Here is a 27,660-nt window from a genome sequence, read left to right as displayed (position 1 = left end):
TTCTATTATGTTTAATTTCTGGTTCTGTATCCTTAGCGATTTTATGAAGTGCATGAAACACTAACAAAACTACAATATATTTGACTGTAGTCATGTTACATTATAGAGCAAATGTTATATTATAGTTTATTTTGTTTGTATTGTAGAATAAGAATTGTTTCAATATAATACTTTATTATGTAATGCTTTTCTTATGCACTAACTGTTCCCAAACTTTCAGTGCACTTCACCACAATAAGCACAATAAACAGTTTTTGCTATATTTTGAGTCGTATTTATCAAAAGGAGCAGCGAGTGTCCCGCCCAAAGATGAAAATGCATTTAATCTGTGTGCTTATCTACACAAAATGCTAGGTTATTCAAAAATTCTGATTTTATTTTTTCCTTCAACATTTCTCATTTCATTATTTTTAGTTTGCATATGAACTCGTCATTGGATCCATGCATACAAAGAATAGAGAGAAGAGAGATAAGAAAAAAAGAATAAAAAATTGATTTCTTAAGTGACAGACAAGAAGAGATTAAAAAAGTAGGTGGAGAAGACAAAGAAATTAACATTCCCATATGTTCAAACATAGTTTGCAAGGGTTTGTGGGAAAGCAGCAATGCAGGTGTATTGCTTCCTCAAATGCAGAGTAACAGTGTCAAACCAGGTGAGGTCATTTTTAAAGAAGTAAACTCCATATAACAAGCTCTTTTGGTAGAGTATTGATAAAGTTTTTGTCCCATTCGTGACCAGGCATTGAAGAGATAGAATGATAATGTTCATGGCATCATTTTGATAATGTTCTTTCTTCACCGAATGATCAAAATCAGTGAAAAAATATACACTATATGTATATACAGTAATATATCAATAATACCTTCACATATAATAGATAATTCATAGAAAAGCATTACATGAAGTATGTCTTACATAGATTTGTATAATCACTGTAAACATTTAAATTCATAAAGTACATTTGACCAACAATGAAAAACAAAGAAAGTGCTTTATAAAAGACATGATAACATTTTCCTGTTGATTTGATTGTTTCGAGGCAAAATATCACAGTTTTTGGACAAGACACATATTTGGTAGTGTTATCAGACTTTTCTTCATTATTTCATTTTTAACTTTGCTTAGCTGCAAGCAAAGATTTATTTTATTCATGTTTTATCTTCTCTTTATCTTATTAATGTGTACACACACATAAAAAAACCCTGCTTAAACTTAAGCTGTTTTGGAACTTGGCATTTGGTTTCTAGCAGGCCCAAGCTGGCAGACCAACTTGGACCAGCAAAAAAACAGTTACCATGTTGGTCTCAGCTATGCTGGATTTTCCAGAATGGCCGTTCACACAGAGTCCACCTTGACCTGATTGTTGTTAGTCATGAGTGGCGAGGGTTTGCTCTTGAGTCTCTCTTGTGCCTCATTAGAACTTTCCTGAAAAAAGATCTTGGCAGTACATACCGACACCACAATACGCTTGTACTCGCGACGAAAGTTCTGGTTCAGCACTCCGTAGACTATTGCATTGAGGCAACTGTTAAAGTACGCCATGAAATAACTTGCCACAAAGAGCCACTCAGGTATCAGAGGAACCACACGCTCTGGAGAAATCGCCACCGCCAACCCGATGAAATTTAAAGGTGCCCAGCACACGGCAAAGAGCACGAAAACCACAAACATTGTGACGAAGTTTCGTATATCATGCGGCGTGAGTTTGGGCCGATTGTCAGGCTTTACGCGTCGCCTCACCTGAATGACCAGAACCCAGATTCGCAGGTAACAGTAAGTAACAATCATGATGGGAAGAATGAAGTGGAAGAAGACGACTGCGATTGTATACGCAGAGCTAGCCGATTGCTCAAATGTACAGGAATAAACCCGCGGATCATACTGCAATGAGCCCACGAATAGGTTGGGCACTATGGCAAGCACTGTCAACGCCCAGATCAAGAGCACATAGCACACTGAGTTTTTGTCGCTGTATAGCTTGTCATACTTGAGGCTGTGGCATATGTAACAGTAACGGTTAATTGCGATGCCGGTGATGTTGAAAATGGAGCCGATTACGCTGACGCCCATCAGGAAGCCGCTGATCTGGCAATGCATGTATCCATGATTCCATCCCCGGTGAAATATGGAAGTAAGGACGAGGGGATACGGATAGATGGCCACCACCAGGTCCGCCACGGCCAGACTGACCACAAAGATGTTACCTGAGAAAGAGAGAGCGCAGAGATGAGTTAATGAGTGTTTTTAATACGTTGCCACAACGTTGTGATTGTTTAAAACGTTCAGACAGAACACTAGGTCGTCCGGAAGGACAATAAAGCTTTTACTGCTCCATAAACACGCATACCAAACATTCACCTACATTGTTTCCCGCAGTATTCACTGTACGTGTGCATATATAAATGAAAGTGTGTGCAGGGAGGGTTATTAATTAGTTTCTCCCACTGCTTTGGGGGCAGGGTGTGTGGATGGTCAGACATGGCCTATAGATGAGGGCTGTGCTAGGAAAAAAACATAAGCGGTTCTAATGAATGCACATCTGTAATTGCCGGCAGGCACAAGGGCTTGATTCTGTGTAAAGCTGAATAATTAACTAACACTATAACCAGAGGGAAACACTAAAGGCAGATGCAGATGAACTGCACTCTGGTAAAGCCTCTATTTTTCTCTAGATATTGTGTTATTCTCTGGAACTGTTCACAAAGGCTGTGTGTTGCTTTGTTACCTTTGGACTACATTGGCAAAACATTGAAATGTAGTCTTTGTTTTTTACACGAAAGGCTAAGAAAATGAAGATTTATTGAATGTTTCAGACTAGACAGGGAGAAACTGTAGACCTTTTACAAATGTAATTGAATTGGCATTTACTTTCTAAATTGCATACAAGTACAGTGAATTATTGACATTTGATATCGTTCATGACGCATCAGGGAGGATTAGCGTTTATGCTACAAATGCGTCATATGAATTTATAACAACATCTGAATATAGTTTGCGTGATGATCGCAAAATGTTTAGACCTTGTATACAACCTGTATATGGCTTTATCTATTTTTGATGAGACCCCCTGGTAAAATTTTACAATAAGGTTGTTTTTGAAGAGTTAAGAATACAAATTCTATAAATCCATCAGACGACCTTTTGTTTAAATGAGCTTTTTTCTATCAGGCTCCTACATACTTTCAGAAATACCAGATATTTCAGACCGGGCAGAGTGTGGTATTTATTGGGTTTTGAAGGAAAAGATTTTGAATTAGGTCCTAATCTCATTTTTGATTGGGTTGCTTTTTTATTAACTTAACTCTTTATTTGTCAAAGGCATACTTCGCCCAAAAATGGGAATTCTCATCATCTTGTTATTTCAAACCTGTATGAATTTTTTGTCGGCAGAATGCAAAAGATATGTAGAAGAAACAATATTTGAACATTGGACCATGACAGAATTATGTTTTTGGGTGACCTATCCCTTTAACGTTAGTAAATAAATGCTAACAATAAACAATCAAACAATAATTTTCAGAATTTTGTTAATCTTTGTTAGTATTTGTGAAGGCAATACTGTTGTTCATTTTAGTTTATTGCGCATCCACTAATGTTAATGCACAGTTTTTACAACAAAAAGCAGCCAATAGGAGTCCAGCATATTGAAATTCTTTAAATACTCTTTGAAAATCTTCCCAGGTTGATACCTCAAGAAGCTGGGTGATAAAATGGCAAGTGTACAATTTTGCTAATTGTAGGTAAAGGGTGACTATTTTAAAGATCATAAATATCACATACAAGTACATCATCATTAAAGTCTGTAACATTTGTAATTTTCATTAAAGCAAACACCCCAAAAAATCCGGCTTCATATACTGCAAGTCAATGTGAGATACAGGGACACAAACTCATCTTGCTGTGTCAGCTGCCTTGCAGACCCATGTCAACGTGTGTCAGGAGTGTTGTCAAAGAGAACAGAAACAGCAGCGCTAAATTGCAGACAGTGCGGTCTGACTTGCGAAGCCTGAAGTGAGGCTGTCACTCACACATCCCCTCGAGCACACTGATGACACATAAGTACACACACACACAGGCAATATTCTCACCGTTTACACAACTATCACCCAGGCAAATAACCTTGGTTGTTCTTAAATACCAGAGGTCATTTTTCCAAGCATCCTCCTTCGAAGGCAGAATACAGGGCACCACTTAATCTCCAGAGCTCCAGAGGCGGATGCCTCGATTCTTTAAACCATCAATACACATTCTAACCTCAAATTAAAAATTATATTTATGATTATGACTTTTTCTTTATGAGAAACAATAAAAGCAATACAAGCAATAAAAGTGAATGGAGACTGGCGCTGGCATTCCCTAATATTCTGCCTTTTGTGTTTCCCTAGACGAAACAAAGTGCTACGAGTTTGAAACTACATAAGGGTCAGTAAAAAGACTTTATTTTTAACCTATACCTGCATGGACCCATTAAAACATTCAGTAAACAAGTCATTTCAGAATCTTTAAGCAGTTATCTCTTGTCCAAGGTTGAGGAACTCAAACGGGGCCATTACAGGTTAAGTCCTGATTCGATCTGACAGCAGAGGTTGCATGGGTTGTCTCGATGACAACTTGTTCGGCACACTGAGCTTGTTTTGACTAAGAGGAGAAGATGATGGATTCCAGGCAGTCTTCCTTCTAGTGGATGCAAGGAGGATTGGAAGAAATCAAAGACTCACCCTTTAAGTCTAAAAAGTCTGTGTACGGAATGTACTGTACAGTAATGTCATCGGCTTAGCTTTGCTTTCAATCTGTGAGGTTGGGTTATCAGAGCGATTAAAGGAAAAGCTTATCTCAAAATCTAAATTGTGTTATGTTTTACTCGCCCACATGACGTTCAACATGTTTTAAGACCTCCCGGCTTCTTCGGAACACAAATAAAAATAGTGACATCCGAGAGATTTCCAGGCCTCCTCATAGACATCAAGGTTATAGTTGTTAAGGTCCAGAAAAGTAAAAACATAAAAGACATTGTTAAATTGGTCCATCCGCTCATAGTGGCTGAAATAAATGTTGTTGAAGCGATGACAATACTTTATCTGCGAAAAACAAAACAAAACACTTTAATCTATATATTCTCCTCCAGTCTTGTCAATCTATGGTGGGGCAGACGTTGGCGTTCTGACTGGCAACCCGGAAGCGGAGCTCTGTGTTTACAAGCAGACACACTCTATATAAGCTGATGTTCGCAAAATGTTTGATGATTTGATGATTGACCTTTCCTTTAAGGTGTCACTCCAACCATTAACTGTAGTTTACAGGAAGAGAGAACTTTGGGTCAAGAAAATGATTATACTTATAACTTTTTTCCAAATTCCTCCCTGCATGTTTTATAAGAATATTGACAGAATATAAACAGAACGAACATTTTCTTTATACATTTCATTATATTTTTAACAGTGTACTTTTAACAGATTCTTTTAATGATACTACATTCCTTACATGGCATCTTAAATTCCCCTCACACCACTAAACACTTCCAGCCTTAAAGTGTATGTACTGTATGACTTTCTTTGATCTATTATCCAGAACTTAAAATAAATTGTAACCAAACAGCGCTGGCACCCATTCATGTCTACTGAATAAACACAAAAGACAAAACCTGTGCAATCTTCTTTGGAGTTCTGCAGATGATAGTCATAGAGGTTTGAAATGACAATCATCTTTGCCTGAACTATCATTTTAAGGAAGTCATATTAAAATGTGCATAACATCTTCTCTTACGCGTCTTACATCTATTGTATGGAACGGCCATTCCAATGTTAAAGGTCAGGGTTGCCTCAAGCACGGCAAATCCCATCAGGTACAACATATCTGATGTATTCTTAAGTGTGGCATTTGGCCTCAATTAGGCAGGAATGCCTAGAGTCAAAGCTCTTATGCACAGAATGGGATCAACAGGTCGACAGGTGACAAGTAACTGTATTGACAAAATCTGATTACAGTCCATCTTCCTTGCTTTCCGCAGGCCATTATGCATAACCTTTACGGATAATATATGTCAATGAATGTAAAAGCCTCTCGAATATGAATATATTTCAATATGTCAAGGGGTGCCATTTTACAGATGTGTCAATAGAGGAGGAAAGACGTGTTATTGCAGGCATACATTGCAATTACGCACAACTAACCCATGACTAAAATTCTTAATACAGTTTATTATACACCTAACCGTTAACATTAATGAATCAGCAAAGGTGCTACAAGCTTGTAGTAACTCCAAAATTCTCTGCATGACTAAATCACACTTAAGTTGGGTCTGTGTGTATAACCATCCATATATCATGTTATTTATGTTAATATTAATTAATATTATTATTTTATAGTATAATAATAGTATTAAATAAACGATTTGTTGCATTTTGTTGTATGTTAATTTGATTAAATAAACAATTTGTTGAATGGGGCCTGTAGTTTTGACGCATTTAAAGAAACTGTATGGTACATCTAGTGGTTGAGCTTGGTATCGCAGTCTAAATTCTCTTTAGCCTCCTTGTTAGGATGCTGGTTCCCTGTGGAAAATGCCAACACCACTGCAAATATTTCACATTTTGTTTAGTACAACTATGAGATGTTCATTTGCAATTGTGTTTTTGACCGCAAATAGGTGTCATCATGAGAGCTGGCATAGTCTGTGTACCTCTGTAAACTCGTTTCTGTCAATATGTGATCATTTTACATTACATGTAGTTAAAGACTATTCACTGGAAATGATTCCATAATTAATTCACGCTCATGGCATCCTATTTTCACACACTATTGGGCATTAAAACCACATCCCTGTGACACTGACTCAGTGTTGATTTCACAGACAAAAATAGCCTCAAAACATCCCTTAAGTAACCAATCAAAAAGATTGCTTTTGCTCATCAACACAGTGTTAACATCTCAAAAAGAAAACCTCAAACATCATATCTTGACAAGCAAGCGTGTTCAGGACCATAGGAGACTTCACATCTGTGAGCGAATAAGCTCATTTTTACTGACCTTTAGACTAAAGACAGATAAATAAAGGTTGAAAGCCACAGAAAGATGCTACTTCGTTTGATGTATCAGGGTTCTAGGACACTACCAAGCATTTTGAATCTGAAAAAGACCAGAACTATTCACATCATCTCCCTTCAGTCATGGCTTTATCTTCTCACTCTGCCTCTTGGCATTGCATGCCTGCTTGAATTAAGGGCAGAAGAGATTGCTAGTGTTGACAGTTTTTATCTTTACCATGCATGCGCACACAACATCACTTCCTGTCTCTTAATACTGAACCAAAATTGGCAGCAAATGTTGGCAAAAAAGCTTGTTGACAATTTAAAAGTGTTGAATTGACGAAATGACACTCAAAAGGGCATTTCATCTATTCAACGAGACCATGACATTGCCATCTTCATTGAAATCTTTCAATAAAAAGCCTACAACTAACACCTGATTTGCTCTTCTTCTCAATCCACAATCACAACATCACTTTAACACATTCCCACGGATCATTTGCGGCCATTGCGAGATTCGCGACTTAACCTCCTGTCAGGGGTGTTGTGCCTAAGCTTGTGGGATGGTGTGACGGTACCTGTCGCACAAGCTCAGCGTCTCCCCTGAGCGAGAAGAGATGACAAAATACCACAGGTTGTGTCACACTCTATGTCAGGCAAGTTTGAGGTGAAGTTGGTGAGACTGGAGCTGACAGATCCGTGCCGGAGACTACGCGTATGCACACAGACGTAGAATAAAAGGTGGGAGCAGACAGATACAGTTAGGTCCGTAAATATTTGGAAAGAAGTACATTTTGTTTCTATTTTAGCTGTGTATCAAAATGTATTCGAGTGACAGTTTTATAATGGATATCGTCTTAAATGCACACTCTCAGCTTTATTCAGAGTGTATTCACATCTAGATTAGCTGAAGGCTTTAGGAATAACAGCTCTTTAGTATGAAGCTCTTTTAAGGGACCAAAAGTAATCGGACAGTTGAATCAAATAGAATCAAAAGCTGTTTTATTTACAGGTATTGGCTTTCCTTAAAGGGGTCATATGACGCGAATTTGTGTTTTTCTGTGTATTTGGTGTGTTATAAGTTGCCCATGCATGTATTAGACACGTAAAATTGCAAAAATGAAATGAATGCATCTAAATCAAACAATAATATTCGTTTTAGACGTGTCATATGACTCCTTTAAATAATTTCTTCATAAATGAAGCATGTTAAAGGTCTGGAGTTGATTCTACGTGCAGGGAGCCAGTGAGGGCTTCACTTCGTTAGATGACAGGTCTGGACCCAAGTCACAGAACGTGTATGGACACATGACCGCACATACTCGGCTGACAGAGATGTCAGATCGACCTCACATCCACACGAGTGTTAAGCATTAGTCCGCCCTCTTCAAAACAAGATTGTCCTTCAAGAGCAAAGACAGTTTGGATGTATTCACAACTACGGGATAGGAATAGTTAGAAACTGAAAATTCTTGCTCTTTACAGATTTGGTATACAATTATTTTAGTATATTTGAGGAAGCTATAGAAACAGTCATTTTGGATAAAATAATATCACTACGGTCTTTCTAAAAACCTCATGCAAATAAACCTAATACTGACAACACAGTATTTAATCATTAAAAAATACAGTGTTTTTTCTTTTTCCGAATTTGGACATGCAAAGTATCAGAAGGACCGCAATGATATGCATATTAAAATTGTATTTATTGCCCCCAGCATTCTTTTGGCAAATATTAAATATTTGATTATGACTCTATGTTAATAAAAATTGTAAAATAATAAATAAATACGAATAGCTACTGTTTAAAATGGAAATCCTTTACTTTTTGGGGGTTCAAACCCATTTTTATTAAATTTAAATTCACATTATAATAATAATTTATAAATGTATCATTTTACTGGACATTTAATTTTGACATAATTTGACATCCTTTGACTCACCTACATATAAGTAAAGCAAAAAAAGTTGACTTAGTTTCAAACAGACATTGCGATAAAGAGGAGAAAGTTACAGTGGTTTACATTTTTGTATTCATATTAATAAATATGTCACTAATCAAAACAATTTATCTTAACTACACATAAACAAGCAGTCATTTTACTGCCATAGTACCAAATAAGTACAATGGGAGTCAATGGGGGATGAGATCGGTTTGGTTATTGACATTCCAAATATTTCAAATATCTTCCTTTGTTTTTATTTGGTTAAGATATTCATTAGAAGATCAAATCAGTTCCAAACAAAAGAAGTGTTTCTTGGTTTTAAAGGCTTCAGTATTGCCTTGCTAGACTGCACTGTGCTAGACAAGAATGTTTGCTGGCATAATAAACTTTTTCAGAGTGTGTTTATTTTGACTAAATTCAGTGTATACAAATGCCCTGCTTGACAATCCTCATAAAAAGGCAATTTTCCTCACTTGGCTAAGTACTCTATTAGCATGTATAAAAGCAAATAACACACAGCCTCCAATATAAAGGTTTGCTGGATGGAATGAGAGGAGTAGAGAAATATAGGCTGTGCATTTTTTTACTTCTGGTAATATTTCTCAGTGTTTATGTGTTAGGCGGCAGGCAAAAGACTCAAAAAGAGAATGTATTATGAGGGTCAGGTGTTCAGTGAGTATTACATGTGGTTCTTTTCAGCACACATTTGGCACTTTACTCCAAATGACGCTTTTACCCAAAGTAACTTAAGAGTGCACTCAGGGTACATTTTATCAAACAGTGTATTGTTACTGCAATGCTCTACCAGCTGAGCAAAAGGGACAAAATGAACTATAAAAATGTATGTGATACTAATGCCCATAGAGCACACATCTCTATCCTACATGATCTGACACACGCCAATATATACTGTACATTTATCGATATCCACAAATGTAACCATGTTCTAATACTGCTAAATTTTGAATGAATGCAGGTATTTCTTAGATAGATTAAGGGGAGTTACCACATAAATAAATAAAAATATTCAGCAAAATAATAACCAAAAGAATACTAGCAAAATACTTTTTTATTAGAAATGAACACATTTCTCTTTGAGGCCAGCCCTAAAAAGTACTATTTAGTCAATTGAAAATAATTCGATTTTTTATTAACTTATATAGTTTGAAAAACTATAAATGAACTAAAAAATAGTGTACACTATACAGTACACTGACTTCCATGGTTTTTAAAGATGAGGTAACATGCGGTTTCTGCCAATCTCATTTTAATCTTGAGTACCTATACAGTAATATTTCATACTTTGTATCTTTTAGGAATATTAAGTTTGATCAAATTGATGAAATAAAGATATAGCTGTACGACTACTTTTGTGCCAATGTGAATAACATTCATGATTTGGGTTGGATAAGGTCAAAGAAAAGCATTAAACACGTCTTTTTAAGCATGGCGCATGATCAACAAGGAAAATGCTTGTTTTCAGAACATTCCCTGGTATGAGCCCATGATTTTAAGACAATAAACATTTATGAAACATCTGACTATAGGGAAAGTTACATCATAATGTGGATAGTGTCCTTACAGTGATGGGATGAAACTGTCGTTTTCACTCCAGCCCACGGACAGAGACTGTCAGTGAATGATACTGGGGAGGATGAGGACAGAAGGGCAGCGGCTCGGGCTCAGTGTTTGTGTACATGTAATAGTGTAGGGGCTCACAAGGCATGCGAAGGATAGAAAAACAATGGGACCACCCTTTCAGGGTGGTCGTAAAATTTGTGAAGCCTAGGCAGAGTTGTCACAGAGGAGCACAGCCGGAAGAGCTGTACAGGACGGCTGACTAACTGTATCCTTGCACTTGAACTGGGTCCCATCTATTGTAGTAGTGACCAATTTTATCGGTGGTACAGTATGCCCTCCCTTTCCCTAGCTCAAATGAGTAGTTTATACCAAAGAAAAGTGGATCTCAACATTTTTTACTTTGATAAAATACCCAATAAAATTCTCTAGACCTTAGCGTTACCAGGAGGATTTGAGAATACAACCAAACTAAAACATGTTTAGATTTTTTGTTGTTTTGTCATATCTTAAATCATTTGAAGTCATCTGGAGGTCCCCTACAGTGGGCCCCAGTTGGGAAGTTTTTATATTGCGTAGACCAAAAAGGAGATGTTCCTCCTTTACGAACAATATAAGTGAATGGTGACTGGTGCCTAGTCTATCTCCAAAATCACAAAAATACAATAAAAGTACCTTTGTGAATTAAACATTACTCGGAATGTGAAGGTTATAATAGTCTAACTGAAACTATTAAAACTTCAGAAATAAAAACTCAGAAATAAACTACGTTTATGTTAGAATAAAAATAAAATGAAAATCTTAATCGTCAAAATAAAAATACACTAATAAATATTCAAAATATAAATATATATATATATATATATATATATATATATATGTAAGCACATTCAAAATATTAATAAAACTACAAAAACTATATTTTTGTGTGTAAAAACATATTAATGCATGCCGAAAAGGATGATTTCTTTCTTTCCTCTACCACCCTTTTCTTCATAAAATCATTTACATTTAGTCATTTAGCAAACGCTTTTATCCATACCGACCTACAGAGATTTCAGGGAGCAATAAGTGATATGTCATACAGGAGCAATAATACAAAAGGTGCAAATACAAAGTTACTAGTTTCAACAAAAGCTAGAACAGTACCTGTTGAGAGAGAGAAAGAGGGTAAGTGTACATGCTTTTATTCACAGAAGAGATGGGTTTTGAGTAGTTTTTTGAAGGTTGTGAGAGATGTGGTTGACCGGACCGCATTGGGAAGAATGTTCCACCAGGAAGGAGTTGTGAAGGAGAATGAGCTGAAAAGGGATTTAGTGCCCTTATGAGAAGGCATTACAAGACGCCGCTGGTTTGCTGAACGTAGGGTTCATGATGGGGTGTAGGAGTGTAGTAAGGTGTGAAAGTATGCCGGTGCAGATCTAGTGATAGTCATGTATGCAAACATCAGTGACTTGAATCTGATCCAGGCTTCAACCGGTAGCCAGTGGAGAGAGATGAACAGGGGTGTCACATGAGCCCTTTAGGGCTGTTGGAAGATGAGGCATGATGCTGCGTTTTGAACCAGCTGGAGTGGTTTGATAGTATTTGCTGAAAGACCAGGAAGACGAGCATTGCAGTAGTCCAACCTAGAGATTTCCAGGGCCTGGACAAGGAGTTGTGCCGCATGCTCAGTGAGATAGAGTCTAACCTTTCGAATGTTGAATAACAATTACCAAGACTTGGGCTTCAATATGCATTTGCATTAATCCTCTATCTGTCAGATGTTACTGATTGGATGAATCCCATTTCTGACTCCTAGTTTTTCAAGTGCACTTCATTTAGGAAGCATTTACCCAGAAACCACTTACAAGTCTTAACAAAATGGACAAAGGTTCCCAAATAGCCCTCAGATGGCAGAATGCAAAATACCTTAAAGCTGCTGCTTTAACGGTGTCATTACAGAGGGCAACTACTGTTCAGTAATCTTATTCAGTATAATCGTAATTGTACAAATAGGAAAATTATTTCACTGTTTCAACGCTCTCACAAATGTTTTTTTATGACAGGCAGCAACGTGAAATAATTGAACGTGACTGAATGGAGACGCTGAAAAAACAATCCGAGAAAACAAACATATGCAGGCACGTGTGAAATTGTAGCCACGTGTGCTCAATGCATGTCACACTTGTATCTGTATCTCAAAAGCCTGTTATGTATTCAGAAGATAAACTGAACATAGGGCTGCACGCCTCGTCTGATTGGCTGGCAGGCTGATTCCGTCATTTTTGTCACTCTTTGATCTATTAAGCGGATGCGTTCGGCCCCGGGTGACCTGGTGAGATCAAAGATAATCTGCTTACATTTAAAAAATGCAATGCTGTGAGTCTGTTTTGTCCCTTACTATTTTCAATTTCAAAAGAATTCTTCTGCCAAGTTGACTTGTTTCTAGATCCACTGAGACATCACATCTGTGTCAAGGTAAGACAAAGCTCGCATCAGCTGGCTCGACGCAGCCGGGAGCTGAAGTACTGAGACAACAGTGAGACAGTGCTGTGGGGATGGTTAGTCTTAATAGAGGAACAGTCTTTACAAAGAATGCATTTATATTCTGATCTGCATTTTAAAGTCTGATGGAATTGTATTTCTTTAAATTTAGTTAGTGAGTAGTATAGCTGTTTGAGCATAAACAACATCTGCCAAGTCACAATGCTCAAAATAAACAGAAAAGGAAGATATTTTCTTTAACAGACATTAGTGCAAAATATAGTAACAATTTTACCATTAAAACATGCATGTGATGTCTGTTGTGCTCCCATTGCAACGCAAAAGAAATATGTAACGTAACCGCTCATGTGCAACGCGAGACGCATTTTGCACCAACAAACATATGCAGGCACAACATTATATCTGTCTGCATCGTTTTAGTATCAATTAAAAAAAAGAATCTGATAACATTAAAAAACATTGCTGAATGCAGTATGCACTGTGCAATTCCTTGTCTTGCACTTTAGATCAGCAAATACTGCATCATTCCAGCGCTGAGATCCAGACCTCTGAATCGGCTCTTTAAAATGCTAAAAGTATGATAGAGTGCACTGCGTATTTGTATATACTCTTCCTTTACCTCAAATGGTCGAGCATTTGTGCAAAGGTCTTTAGGCTAATCCTCAGGAAATCCACATATATACCTTAAAACACTATAAGTCACTTTTTTGTAAAAGCATCTGCCAAATGCATAAATATTCACATTCCGAATCCTTTCCTTCTCTCCATCACATGATACATTTCTGCTGTAAGTAATTTGTCAAATGAAAATACCTCAATTTTATTTGCATCAGGAATTTGGTGAACAAGCTGCTGAGAGCCAGATTTACATATATGGTATGTGGTAAATGAGGTAAAACGACACAATAACCTGGTATATCTTTCATCCACAAATGACATACGGCCTACAGATGTTTGACTGCTGGGAAATCTCCAGAGTCTATTACACGCACAGAAGACAGCACAGAACTGCTGACTGCGAGACTCAACTCCTCTTTGTGATAAGTGTCAGTGCATCCCTGTTGAACCATGTTTTAGTGGATCTTAAAATGAGATGTTGCATTCCTGTATTATTTAACAGCATGTTAAATCCACATCTGCAAATCATACACTGAATAAACGTAGATCTTTAACAGCAGCTGTGTCAAAACAAATGTGTTGTCTGGTGTGTAGAAGAAGACTTGCATATTACACATTTTTTGTACATTCATTTTTCAGTTTTCTACATTAAATCACAATTTTTACATAATTAAAAGAATCATAATATCTTTAATGATGACTTCAAGCAAAAGAGCATATTGATATTAATTTAATATATTTAATATTAAGGAAGCCGTAGTGAAATTAATTGTTTAAATAAAACTTTGATGCTTTTAATTTATTATTTAGTATATCAGACTTTAGCCTGGATTTCACAGTAGGGCTGTCATAAACATACATTTATAAATATTTAGGAAATAATTCCATGTATTTATTTATATTTACCAATAATTTTATATATATATATATATATATATATATAAATGTTTATAAATTTTTATATTTGCATACAGTATTTTTTTCTTAAATATATGCATGCATGTGTATGTCTTTATAAATTAAAATATTAAAATGCACAGTACACAGACATACAACCAGAATTCCTGAAAAGTTGGGACGTTTTTTTATTTAGAATAAAATTAAAACTTAAGGAATTTCAAATCACATGAGCCAATATTTTACATAGATAACATAGCAAATGTTTAAATTGAGAAATGTTACACTTTAATCCACTATATAATCTCATTTAAAATGTAATGCCTGCTACAGGTCTCAAAAAAGTTGGGACGGGGGCATGTTTACCATGGTGTAGCATCTCCTTTTCTTTTCAAAACAGTATGAAGACGTCTGGGCGTTGCTGGAGTTTTGGTGTTGGAATCTGGTCCTGTTCTTGCCTTAAAAGGTTTCCAGCTGCGGAAGAGGTCTTTGACGTATTTTTCATTTAATGAAGCGCCAAATGTTCTCTATAGGTGAAAGATCTGGACTTCAGGCAGGCCAATTCAGTTCCCGGACTCTTCTACGACGAAGCCATGCTGTTGTAATAGCTGCAGTATGTGGTTTTGCATTGTCCTGCTGAAGTATACAATTTCTTCCCTGAAATAGACGTCATTTGGAGGGAAGCATATGTTGCTCTAAAAACTTTATATACCTTTCAGCATTCACAGAGCCTTCCAAAACATGCAAGCTGCCCAAACCGTATGCACTTATGCTCCCCCATACCATCAGAGATGCTTGCTTTTGAACTGAACGCTGATAACACGCTGGAAGGTCTCCCTCCTCTTTAGCCCGGAGGACACGGCGTCCGTGATTTCCAACAAGAATGTCAAATTTGGACTCGTCTGACCATAGAACACAATTCCACTTAGAAATAGTCCATTTTAAATGAGCCTTGGAACACAGGACACGACGACTCTTCTGGACCATGTTCACATATAGCTTCCTTTTTGCATGATAGAGCTTTAGTTGGCACGGCGGATTGTGTTTACCGACAGTGGTTTCTGGAAGTATTCCTGGGCCCATTTAGTAATGTCTTTGACACAATCATGCCGATGAGCGATGCAGTGTCTTCTGAGGGCCCGATGACCACGGGTATCCAATAAAGGTCTCCGGCCTTGTCCCTTACGCACAGAGATTTCTCCAGTTTCTCTGAATCTTTTGATGATGTTATGCACTGTAGATGATGAGATTTGCAAAGCCTTTGCACTTTGACGTTGAGGAACATTGTTTTTTGTCTTTTTGGATTGGAGAGCCTCTGTCTATCTTTACTTCCGAGAGACTCTGCTTCTCTGCTTCTCCCTTTTATAGCTAATCATGTTACAGAACTGATATCAATTAACTGTATCTGAATCTTTTCAAACTGCTTGCAAATATTGGATTTGAAATTCTTTAGTATTCATTTTATTCAAATTTAAAAAACGTCCCAACTTTCCGGAATCCGGGTTGTATATTAAGTAAACACAAACTTTTATTCTGAATGCATGACAGCCCTATTTCACAGAGAGGGTTCACATGTCATGCATTAAACTGGTGGTTCTCTATATAAAAATATAAAGCAGGCTACAATAAAATGTGTGTTCAAAGAGTAATCTTTACACAGACAGTGATGACAGAAAAACAACATTGTGTGACACACATACACACGTCAGCCCACATCGCATGATCTCTGTGGGGTCTCTGTAAAAACTGTTAATAAGATGTAAAGGATATTGATATGACTCATCCTATAGAAACAATAAGCACAGTAGTTATAGTGTAAAGTACTTTATTTTATTGTCTATACTGCCAACATTACTCTAATGTTAATTAGACAGAGAGACCAGAGACAGATAGACTCGAGTCGGAAGCCATTTCTTTTATTATAATAGAGTCCATATTTCTCCAGATAACTCAGTAAAGCACATTACAAAGCTAAAGACATATGATTCCATTAGTTTCCCCATAGTCTCCCTCATTCTTAATCTCTCTCGCACATGTTTATTTCCCTTTTGTCTGCATATCTCTGTCTCTCTTACAGGCGTCTAGATATACTATGTAGATGAACTCTGACAGAGACAGACAGGCAAATAAAGAACACCAAAGCTTTTCACATTGGACAGAAGATAAAAGCTAAATTAAAAGAAAATAACAGTCTCCAAGATAAAATAAGCTTGCATTAATATAATAATATATTAATCTGACATTCATTACTGCTGCTCTCTCTCGTTCACATTCTTTCCATTTCATTCATCCTTCGACTGACTCTCTCTCTCCCCCACAAACATCATTCATCCTCCCCCTCTCTCTCTCTCTCTCTCTCTCTCTCTCTCTCTCTCTCTCGGCACCATCTTCAATCAGACTGTTTAACCATACAGGCGAGATTAAGCTCTTCAGCTGCGACACAACACAAATACTGTATATCCTTCACTGGACCTTACAAGAAATACTTTACCCAGAGGCTGTTTAAAAATGTCAGTGTTTCCAGAATAGTTTTAATCATTCGGACAAAACCAATTAACTCCTTCATCAGCACTAACATAAAAATGGACATGTAACTCAGTTGGTAACATCGCATTGTCTTAGAAAAAAATCATTTATTTATTCTCTAAACTGTATATTTATTCTCTATGAAACTGTATATCTTTCGTTCACATGAAACAATGGCAGACTATGCGTTTCCTCCCGACGAGAACAGGTTTTCGTCTTTAACAACGTGGGTGACGTTGACTGGGTATGTGATGTCATTGAACAAGCGTTACAACAGTGACTGACAGATTTTCGGAATGAAGTGGCAGCAGTCTAAAAGTAAACCATAGATATGGGAATTGAAGCAATAAATATCCCTACAATGGACACGTTTCTGGATTGCAATTGTCCATTCTACAGAGAGAACTTGATGTAAAGTTATGTTATGTATAGTCATGAGAAAATGTAACAGATAGATCGCCTCCACAATTACAAAAGACTGTTTAAAAACCATCTATATAAACATAACATGTTAACACGCTTCTGTGCTGTGCTTCTATTGGTCAACGTCACTACAGCGTACCGTGTACAGCGTCGTGAGCGACCAGGGATAAAAATTAACATGCGAGTCTTTCAGTTGTGATGTTGTGTGGCCTTGCAGGAGCAGATTTGGTTGTCGTATACTATGGCGAACTATATGAGACGACACTGTTGAATCTTGTCGTTTACGAATTACTACGATGTCCTACGACATGCAAATCGGGCAAAAATTGCGCTATAATCGTGTAATCTGGAGAGGCCATAAAATGTTTTTACACAGCAGATGTTTTCCAGATCTTCAGATCCTTAGCAGAGACATCTTACAGATGTACTGTAAGTGTGCAAGCTGGGTAAACTTAACTAAGTGATCCCCACACATATTTGGTGTAAGGAAAATAGGAACTTTAGGCATTCTATATCACACATGCCTAAATTTAGTTTAAGTAAATTAGCTTAGAAAACTACTACCCGACTATGCCATACGCACTTTATTACTACAAAAATGATGTAACTTAATTTGCATATCACATTTAAGTTGCTGTCCTAAAAAATGTGACCTTAAATGGCCAAAACGCTCCCTAAAAAAATTAATTAAGTTAAAATAACAAATATTCGTATGCCCATAGGAAATCATGAGTCCATCTATCTTTATGACAAGTGCTGCGGAAAACAGGCGATAACTTCAGACGGACCGGTGATGAGGGCCAAGTAGGTCAAAAGAAAGGAAATCATGTTCTTAAGAATCTCTTAGTATTGCAATGTCTTTGCTGATTGCTCCAGTAATGTGTTTCTGATCTATACAGAAGCTGTTAAAAAGCCATAGCATCTTATGGTCACATCTCCCTAAAATAGAACAAGCTACTGGTGGAGGAGAACAGAACAAATAGCAGGGGAAGAAAAACATAGAGTCCCGTCATGACAACACATGCACAGGTAATGCATCAGTCGTTGGATTATATGACCTATTTTCCACATTAATTTAGGCCGACTTGACTTGTTATCTAGCCACTAAAAATGTTACATCTTGTGAAAAACAAGCTTTTTTCTCCATCATACGCACACCTGCACAACATCGCTGTTGAAGTGACTATAAACTTGACAATTCTAAAAATGTTCTATTATATAGAAAGGATAATTTATCAATCTTTAGGCTTTCTATATTAAACAGGGAAACCTGAAGTTGCCTAAATTTAATTTAAGTAAATGAGCTGAGAAAACTACGACTCGACTATGCCATACGCACTTTATTACTATAAAAATGACTACCTTCATTTGGATATCACATTTAAGTTGCTGTCCTCAAAAAGCAACTTCCTTCTCCTACTATGGCCCATTCAGTACAAACTGTACGATTTTAGGATCCAAATCCTCAATGCTGTACGCCGTGTGGGTTCCGTGCAAATCCCAGACACAGGAAGAGATGGATAAATGGCTGGATAAAGAGCTAATGAGCATTTCCGCAACATAGAGTCTGTTCACAGGGTGGGATGGATGAGAGAGCCAAAAACGGATTTGCACGTGCAAGCGCGGTGGTGCGGAGCATGTTGACTGTGTTTGGTTCTGCATCAACAAGGTTTAGCTGATCTCCCAGCCCCTGGCTAACCTTGTGAGACATTCCCACTCCCTTACGGACATAAATGTATGAGGACACGCACATGAAATTCTAAAAGAATTTGGAAGTTAAAAAGAAAAGAGGCTGAGTTTCGGGTTTTAACCTCTTCAATGACAGAAAACTGTGTCTGTGTTAAGACTTGTTGGGTAGATAGACTTTCGAATTGCATTCTGATGAAAACATTTGGGACTTTTTAAAGTAAATAAAGACAATTGTCATTTTGTTGTTATGTTGCCTCCACATGCTATCAGAAATGTCCTACTGCCCACTTCTAAAGTTGTAACTACGAGATTATCGTGTTTAAAGCAACGCTTTGTAGTTATTTTCTTAAAATAATGTGTCAAAATTTTTTCAGTGCTAGAACAACTCTCAACTGAACAAATTCTACTCACGTTGGTACCTGAGCAGCCTCATAGTGGCTACAACCACACTCTGTAAGTTCCGTGCACACCCCCTGCCTGCAAAGTGTTCGAAATGGTTTCCAAACAAAATCGCATTTGCAGGTTTCAGCAGTTTAGTCAACAAATTCACGTGTATTCCGCTGCCCACAGGGAAGCTTACACAGCGACATTATTTACGACAATTGTGCTTATAAACCACATGGCGGACGTGTGTATATAAACGTTCAATAGTGTGGCTTTAAGTACCATGTTGTAGTAAAGAATTAGGAATCAAAGAGGACAAGCTAAACTACGAGATAAAGCTGTCTTTGGATTATGACTAAAATGTACTACGGTCTTTCAATTTGTTGAATGGGTCATGTTACTTTGTCGCATTTAAGTTCAAATAATGGTTCTTCTACTGGTTAACCAAAATATTACTGACTAGACATACTATTAACTTGCTAGCTAATGTATTTTACTTATGTCTGTTGCTTGTTTTCAAAATCTTCCTACCGGAAGTTACATTTGTGCCACTTAAGTGAGCATGCACAGCAACCATCTATATATCAAATGGTATATATATATATATATATATTTACTTGTATACATAAAAATGCAAATATTTAACTAAGTAGCTAAAAAACTAAAAATATCAATCACAATACCAACAAAGTTAGCTCCAAGTTCACTAGTCGTACCAGGAATGTCATATTCACAATAATTCCAATATCACATGAAGGCAGCATTAACCAAACTGTGTTATTTTTAAACCGATCTGATGTCAATTTCATTGGTAGTGGTGCTTTGGGCTTGACAGACAGGGAGAATGAGTAAGCGAGAATCACTCTGAATATTACCTGAACTAAACTCTTACGAACTAAAACAGCTTGTGGGAGAGAATGTGTTGATGGCAAATGCAATTGGCAGAACCCCTCTACAGGTACGAGGGTGTGCGTGCATGTGCGTACACAATAACTTTCACCAGCAGCAGGGGGGCACAGACTGAGTGATGCACATAGACAAAGATGTCACAAAGAATGAGTGCACCCCGACTGGAATATGTCTGAGCGGAAAAAGAAATGGAGAGGAGGGGTCACAAAGAGGTAAAAACGAAGAGAGAGCCATATAGGCATGCGTTGAGAAACGAATGCAGCCAAAAGACTGAGAGGGGTCCTGAGGACAAGTAAACAAGCACGCATGTCGGAGCAGCGTATTTTAAAATGCACCGACAATGTGTTATGCGTGTTGTGCTTTTAAAGAACATCACATCCTGCGAAGCCACTGCAGGCATGAATGATTTCCCTGCCTTTCATGTTGACTGCTAACTTCTTTACGGGTCACTGGCTCTCACACTCTGGCCGCTACACACACAATTTTCCCTGCTCAGCATTATACTGTATACTGTAAAAAAGTATGCACATATACACAAGTCTACTACTGCGCACGCTAACCCCCAAGCATTAACACTCGCTTGCTTGCTCACATATTCACACAATGCCCCATTAGCTCCAATCATATTATGCCAAAGCTATGCGCTTCATTCATTCGCTCAGATCTAGCCAAGTACAAAGCTTAATGGCATCAAGCCTCTGTTCAGATTGCTCAAAAAGCAGTTATTACGGAAAAGCCATGTAGGAGCACATTAGGAGTAATGATCACGTTTTTCTTAACAATACAGAGCTGAAAAATAAAAATTATGTCATTATTTACTTACCTTCAAGTTGTTCCAAATATGTATACATTTCCTTGTTCTGATGAACAAAGAGACAGATATTTGTGAGACTGCTTATAATCAGATTTTGCCCCCATTGACCACCAAAATACAGTGGTGGTCAAAATAACTGTTTGCTGTCCTACATTCTTCAAAATGTCTTCTTTTGTGCTCAACAGAACAAAAAGATTATAAAGCATTTTTTCCTACTATGGGAGTCAGTAGGAGTAGAATCTGTCTGGTAATAAGCATTCTTACAAATATCATTCTCTGTGTTCATCAGAACCAAGACATTTATAAAGATTTACAACAACTCGAGGTGAGTAAATGATGATAGAATTTTCACTTTTGGATGATATATCCCTTTAATTTAAAAAAGGTCTCACAGGTTTTATTGCATTTATATCATTAAAATGAATTTACTCACTCTCATTTCAGAAAGAGCTAACACTATCTTACATCTGCAGAACACAAAAGAAGATATTTTGATGAATGTTCGTAAGCAAACAACATCGGCCCCACTGACTTCCACTGTACAAATGCAAAACCACTAAGACGTCTCAAAATATCTTATGTGTTCCACCATACAAAAAGTCATAATACAGATTTGGAACCACACGAAGGGTGAATAAATGATGACAGTTGTTTTGTATTATATTATTAATTTACACCTCGAGGTTCATAAACTGCGCATTATTTTATATCTGAAAGCTAGAATGATGTATGAAATGCAGCTTCTCATGTGCTTAAAGGAGATGTTTGAAAAATTAACTATTAACACAAATGCAATATAATACACATAACTTTGTCTTCAGATGTGTATGAAGACCTTACATAATGAAGCGTTATGGTTTGTTTTTACGTTAAAATGTACATACACCGCTTGTTTAAGGAAACAAATATGGCCTGTTTACAAAGTTGGACTCAACCCGTGTTCCATAAATGTGCACTGCTGCTGGAATTTTCACATATTTAACTTATAAAACGTTTTATATTATAAAACAATATATATTTTTATAAATCCCAATTTTAGGAATATACAGAAATGGCAAAAGGGGAATATACAGAAGTGTCCCAGTGTCCTCTACAGAGTCTACACAGTCTGAAGTTCTAAATTCACAATTCTTCCTCTTCATTGGAAAGGTTGATGCACAGATAGCGCATGTTTGTGTGTTTGTATGCATATATTGCGTTTGAGACAGAACACCTGAGATTGTCAGGGGGTCTCTGATGCAGCTGTGTGTACAAACAAACATGCTAAAACGCAGTGGGATGTGACGAAACAGAAGCACATATCACAACCTTACTGAAATTAACCAACCTCTGCATATAACTAGTGCTTGCAGTAAGACTGGTCAGAATGCAAAGGCAAAAGATGATGACAGACCGCGTGTCCTTTATACTGTATCTCCCTGTAAGCAAGAACAGCCTTTTAACTGGGATGTTTCAGCATTACGAACCACACTGTTAACCAGACAATGGATCATCAATGCATGCCTTAAACTCGCCCTTTTCTACATATCTTTTCATGCTATACTGTGGGTACATGTAAAGTCATACAGAATAATGAAATGAATTTCCCAATATGTTACAGCATCTTATAGACAGATAGCCCTTATCTTCACTCCCATTGATAGTTACTCGCACACATCACTGGTCATTTGCATAAACAGTTTGCCAACGGCCAGTCACTGTCAGTCCTGTAGGCAGGAACCAGAAAGCTCTATTAAAAATGAATGAATTGGGGACGCTTTGTTACTACAAGCTACTGCCAGCGTACTCGCGAATAAATCCACCTAATCCACCTGTGTTCATCCTTTTCACAAAATGGACAAAAACGTTTAGAAGGACTTGATATGGTTATTATGTGAAGTGGAGCACAGACTGTCACAGGATAGAAAAGCTCACGTCCAAATGTGCAGAGTGGTCAACTTCATGCAGAGATAAAACAGAAGGTTGATAAAGTACAGCGCACTTCTTTATGCCTCCCTATTTCTCTCAGTGTGTCTTTTAAAACACACACACCTGTCATGACTCCGCTATCATGTCATGTTTATTCTTGGTCTTGCAGCGGAGTCATGACATAGCCTTAGGTTTTGTGTGAGAAAGGCATGGCCTTGTTATGAAATTTAGACTTGCCATGTTCTTTCTCGTGTCTCGTCAGTGTTTCCCGCCCTTTTGTCTCGTTAGCCTTCCCATTAGTGTGTCAGTACCCACACCTGACCCTTGTTAATTATCCTTTGTCTGTCTCCCTATAAAACATGTATTGTATAAAACATCCTTCCACGATCGTGACAGAAGAACCCAAGTGCAGGCAGCCAAAAACAGGGATGAAGGGGTTAACAAAAGCTTTAATGACAATAAAGCCAAAAAACTAAAACCCACAAGGGGGTAAAACAAGAATAGATAAATAATAACAACAACAGGACACGGACTAACTAGACTGAACAAAATAAAATACCTAGACTAGACTAGACTAGACTAGACTAGACTAGACTAGACTAGACTAGACTAGACTAGACTAGACTAGACTAGACTAGACAACAATAATTCAAGATACGAATAATCCAACAAACAGGTAGCGCATGGGGCAAGGCATACAAAGTCAAACAACTTACAATGACCGAGCACAGGACAATGAACACGAGGATGTTTTATAGTGAGACAGACAAAGGATAATTAACAAGGGTCAGGTGTGGGTACTGAAACACTAATGGGAAGGCTAACGAGACAAAAGGGCGGGAAACACTGACGAGACACGAGAAAGAACATGGCAAGTCTAAATTTCATAACAAGGCCATGCCTTTCTCACACAAAACCTAAGGCTATGTCATGACTCCGCTGCAAGACCAAGAATAAACATGACATGATAGCGGAGTCATGACATACACCCATAATCACTTCAAAAGTCAATATGTGACCTTCACCTGTAAGTTTAAAAGAAAACCCTGGTTCCATTCTAAAATTCGACCTTCATTTCCTACTGTGAATTCCAATTCAACCATGAGAAGGCAGAATTCTACAAGAATACGCAAAAATAATATCCACATACTTCGACATTTTTAGCACTTTTGCTAAAATATCTCTTTTTGTGTTCACCCAAACAAAGGAATGTATACATGTTTGGAACAACTAGAGGACGATTCATTAATAACAGAATTTTCATTTTTGGTTAGAATATCCCTTTTTAGTTAACAAGTCTTGGCTATTTCTAGCTTGGTAATGGCATTAGTTACCCTTTCGAAGTTCTAGAAAAGCACAAATATCCATCATAAAAGTAACCCACATGACTGAGAAAACAACTAGTAGGATTTACTTCATTTTTGTGTTAATTCGCGAAAGTTTTTGAGCACCGTCTTTGAGGTATAATTTACTTTTTAACATTTTTTTCAAAAGCACATAAAAAAAAACACAAAAAAGTAAGTAAATCCTACAAGTACATTTTTCAATAATAAATGTCTTCTGAAGCGAAACGATACATTTGTGAGGAACAACTATTTTTGAGTCCATGCCAAGTCACTAGCATACGAGCAGTAGTGACTCAAGACCATTTCATTTCACAGCAGACTACAAACCACACTGAAGGTCTGGGAATAGGATGATCCAAACATGTAGTGACGGCCATATGAAGTTTAAGCTCACTACGTGTATATACGATTACTACAGCTACTAGTCAGTAACCGTAGCAATCGATTTAACTCACAAGATGTTGCAAATGAGCTATTCTAATCTGAATTGATATGCAAAAAAAGAAAATTAAAAAATGAGACACAAAAGTAGCACTAGTATCAATTTATTTACAATTTGACAAACCAAAAACTGTCTATGTCTTGTGTCTAAAAAAATGACTAGTTCATTTTCTCCCTTGCTTACTCCAGCTTTCATACTCCTATAGTAGAATGGCCTTGTTAACTAACGGTACTGTTTAGCGTGTTGACGAAAGTTTATATGCTCTCCTACTTATAAGTCTCTTTGGATAAAAGCGTGTGTTGATGTGGAGTGAATGTTGACTTTCACCTTACTTTCACATTTGTGCATCTGGCAGACGGTGCATTTAAGGTGTACAGTGTTCACAAACTTGTCCTTGGCGAGCACCATTCTCTACCTACTGATCTAGAATATCTTGTACACTACTTGAACTCATGTGAATGGGGGATACACAAGTATATACAATCTTTCTCAATTTTGTCTGACTGTAAACCTCACACAAAACTCTCAAATAATAAACATCTACAGTATGACTGAATCAGCACCGCTGATGTGACAGAACAATTCCGTGTTTACAAAAATCCAAGCCACAATTCAGCACAGAACAGATGAAAAGCGGAAACCAAGAGTCATACAAACAGTTATTATCTGTGTTAAACGGACTCTAATAGACTTTACGGTCAGAATATACCAGAGGAACGACAACAACCCAACTTGAAAATGGTATGGTTGTTCTCCCACGGTTACTCCACTGCCCATGTTACTCTGCAAAAGTAAAAGTGTGTTTTTGGATGACAGCACCAGTCGTAAAACACCGCTGTAGTGTAACCCTGAGTTGTGTGACACTGTGGCTTGTTTACAGTAAGAGCTCTAACATCCTCCCCTGACCAAAAAACAAGGCAACGGCATCCCGCTTCACACACACCGATTCAAGTCCGAGACGTCTCAGATTAAGCCTGAGCCCCAGCGCCACTGCACTCCCAACCCACTATGGTGATTGTTTATCGTGTTTGTGTTCTTCTTATTGTTTCCATGCATTCCTCTGCCAGCTCAACAGGTGCAGCGAGGCCGGGGGTCTCCCTGCGTTTCTGTGCAAAGCCAAGTGTGACTCCAACATTCGGGTAGCACTTGCAAGGAGCCAACCCACACCACAACATTGACTGAGCGAAGTAAGAGTCATTTGTAAACATGGCATTAAATCAGCAAATCTAGTACTTTGTTTTTAAAATCCCTGCACGTATTGCGTAAACGGGTATTTTAAAAAATGAGATTAAAAATGAAATGCGGGATTAAAAAAGCGATGAACAAATGAGAGCGTGGTTCACGACCCGTGGACAGCGCATGCGTAATGACAAGGAGCGCGTAGAGGCGTCTGCACGCGAGCTTGCGGATGTTCGCGCTATTACGGATTGCACGCTCTTTATTTCCTCTCTGCGTTTCTACTGTTTATTCACACGCTTTTAAGAAGAGAGACTTGAAATAATGTCAGATTCCAGCATGCGGGTCAAAGTTTAATTCAACGGACTCTGTTGTTATTCTATATGACTCACGTTTTCCATTACTTATCTGCTGTTATTAAGATTTTGGACGGGAGTCATGTCCGTGTATTATTTTTCCACTCCGTGGTTGACAAGACATGAGATACAATCCCATGGCACTTCATACTGATGTGGACAGATGAATGCCAAAATAAACTGCCACAGATCGGGCACGCACGTCAATCAAATTCAATGAACCTGTATATTTTTCCTAATAGAGCCAATAAGTGGCCCTTCTGTTCAGCGCGTTTAATGTTTTGCTGTCGCGTGCTACAGGTACAGATTCCTAACTTCCAAATGTATTTACTTACAGCAGCATAATGGTGTTTGTGGAATGCATAAGGGCAAGTGGGAAACACTCCAAATATTCTGTCCAACCAACATCTAAACAGCCAAACAACAAGCCTATTGTTGAATCATCATCATAATATTCATAAAGCGTATTTACAGGTTAAGACTAATTACGCATCATCACAGTCTTCACAAATATACCACACCATGCGTTTGTAGTAAAACTGTGATACAAATGGTAATCCCCGCCCAAAATGTTTACATTTCACAATATTTGTCGCCAAAGAACCTTAAGCGTTTATGTCCTATAGCTTTCCATTTTTACCATTAGTGACATTCATGATGGAATGTAACTGACACTTTATAATGCAACGGACTCGTGCGTAAAAACGCGGACACATCTATCATTTAAATGTCAAATCTGCATCTCGACACGGTAAAGAAACAAAATCGTTGTTGTATTTGAGTTATGAATCGTTATTGTAAACCTGAGACGATTTCAGAGAAACACGAGACTCGTGAATCAGGGATGGTGTCGTGGCACGCAATCTCGCCGACTCCTGTCGGATCCCTCCACATCAAGCTTTAAGCATCAAATGTGAAATAAACGTGCGAACTCGCGCGCGCGCAACTCACCTGCGTTCCGAAGTTTCTTGTTTCTGTAAACGGAGAATATCACCAGCAGGTTCCCTAAAATATCCACCACTATAGTGAATATGAGGAAACACCCGAGGGTAGTGGTGACCCAGGGCGGCCGGTGAAGAGCTTGCTCGCTAGGGTCCAGTGCAGAACTGTTCAATGAACTCCCATTCATAAACAT

At 37.7% G+C, this 27,660-nt stretch overlaps 1 protein-coding gene across 1 annotated transcript; it reads right to left on the bottom strand.

Moving 5' to 3' along the window:
* Window positions 1–360: 360 nt before the first annotated feature.
* Window positions 361–27,660, bottom strand: mtnr1aa (melatonin receptor 1A a; the record flags this gene model as incomplete). The annotated part of the gene is made up of 2 exons (XM_079463325.1): window positions 361–2,205; window positions 27,477–27,660. The coding sequence occupies 2 exons, from the start codon at window positions 27,658–27,660 to the stop codon at window positions 1,337–1,339; spliced, it is 1,053 nt and encodes a 350-aa protein (XP_079319451.1). The 3' UTR covers window positions 361–1,336.

The sequence above is a fragment of the Barbatula barbatula genome (genome assembly GCF_947034865.1).
Source record: "Barbatula barbatula genome assembly, chromosome: 8".
NCBI classification, from domain to species: Eukaryota; Metazoa; Chordata; class Actinopteri; order Cypriniformes; family Nemacheilidae; genus Barbatula; species Barbatula barbatula.
This window is presented reverse-complemented; position numbering and strand designations above follow the sequence as displayed.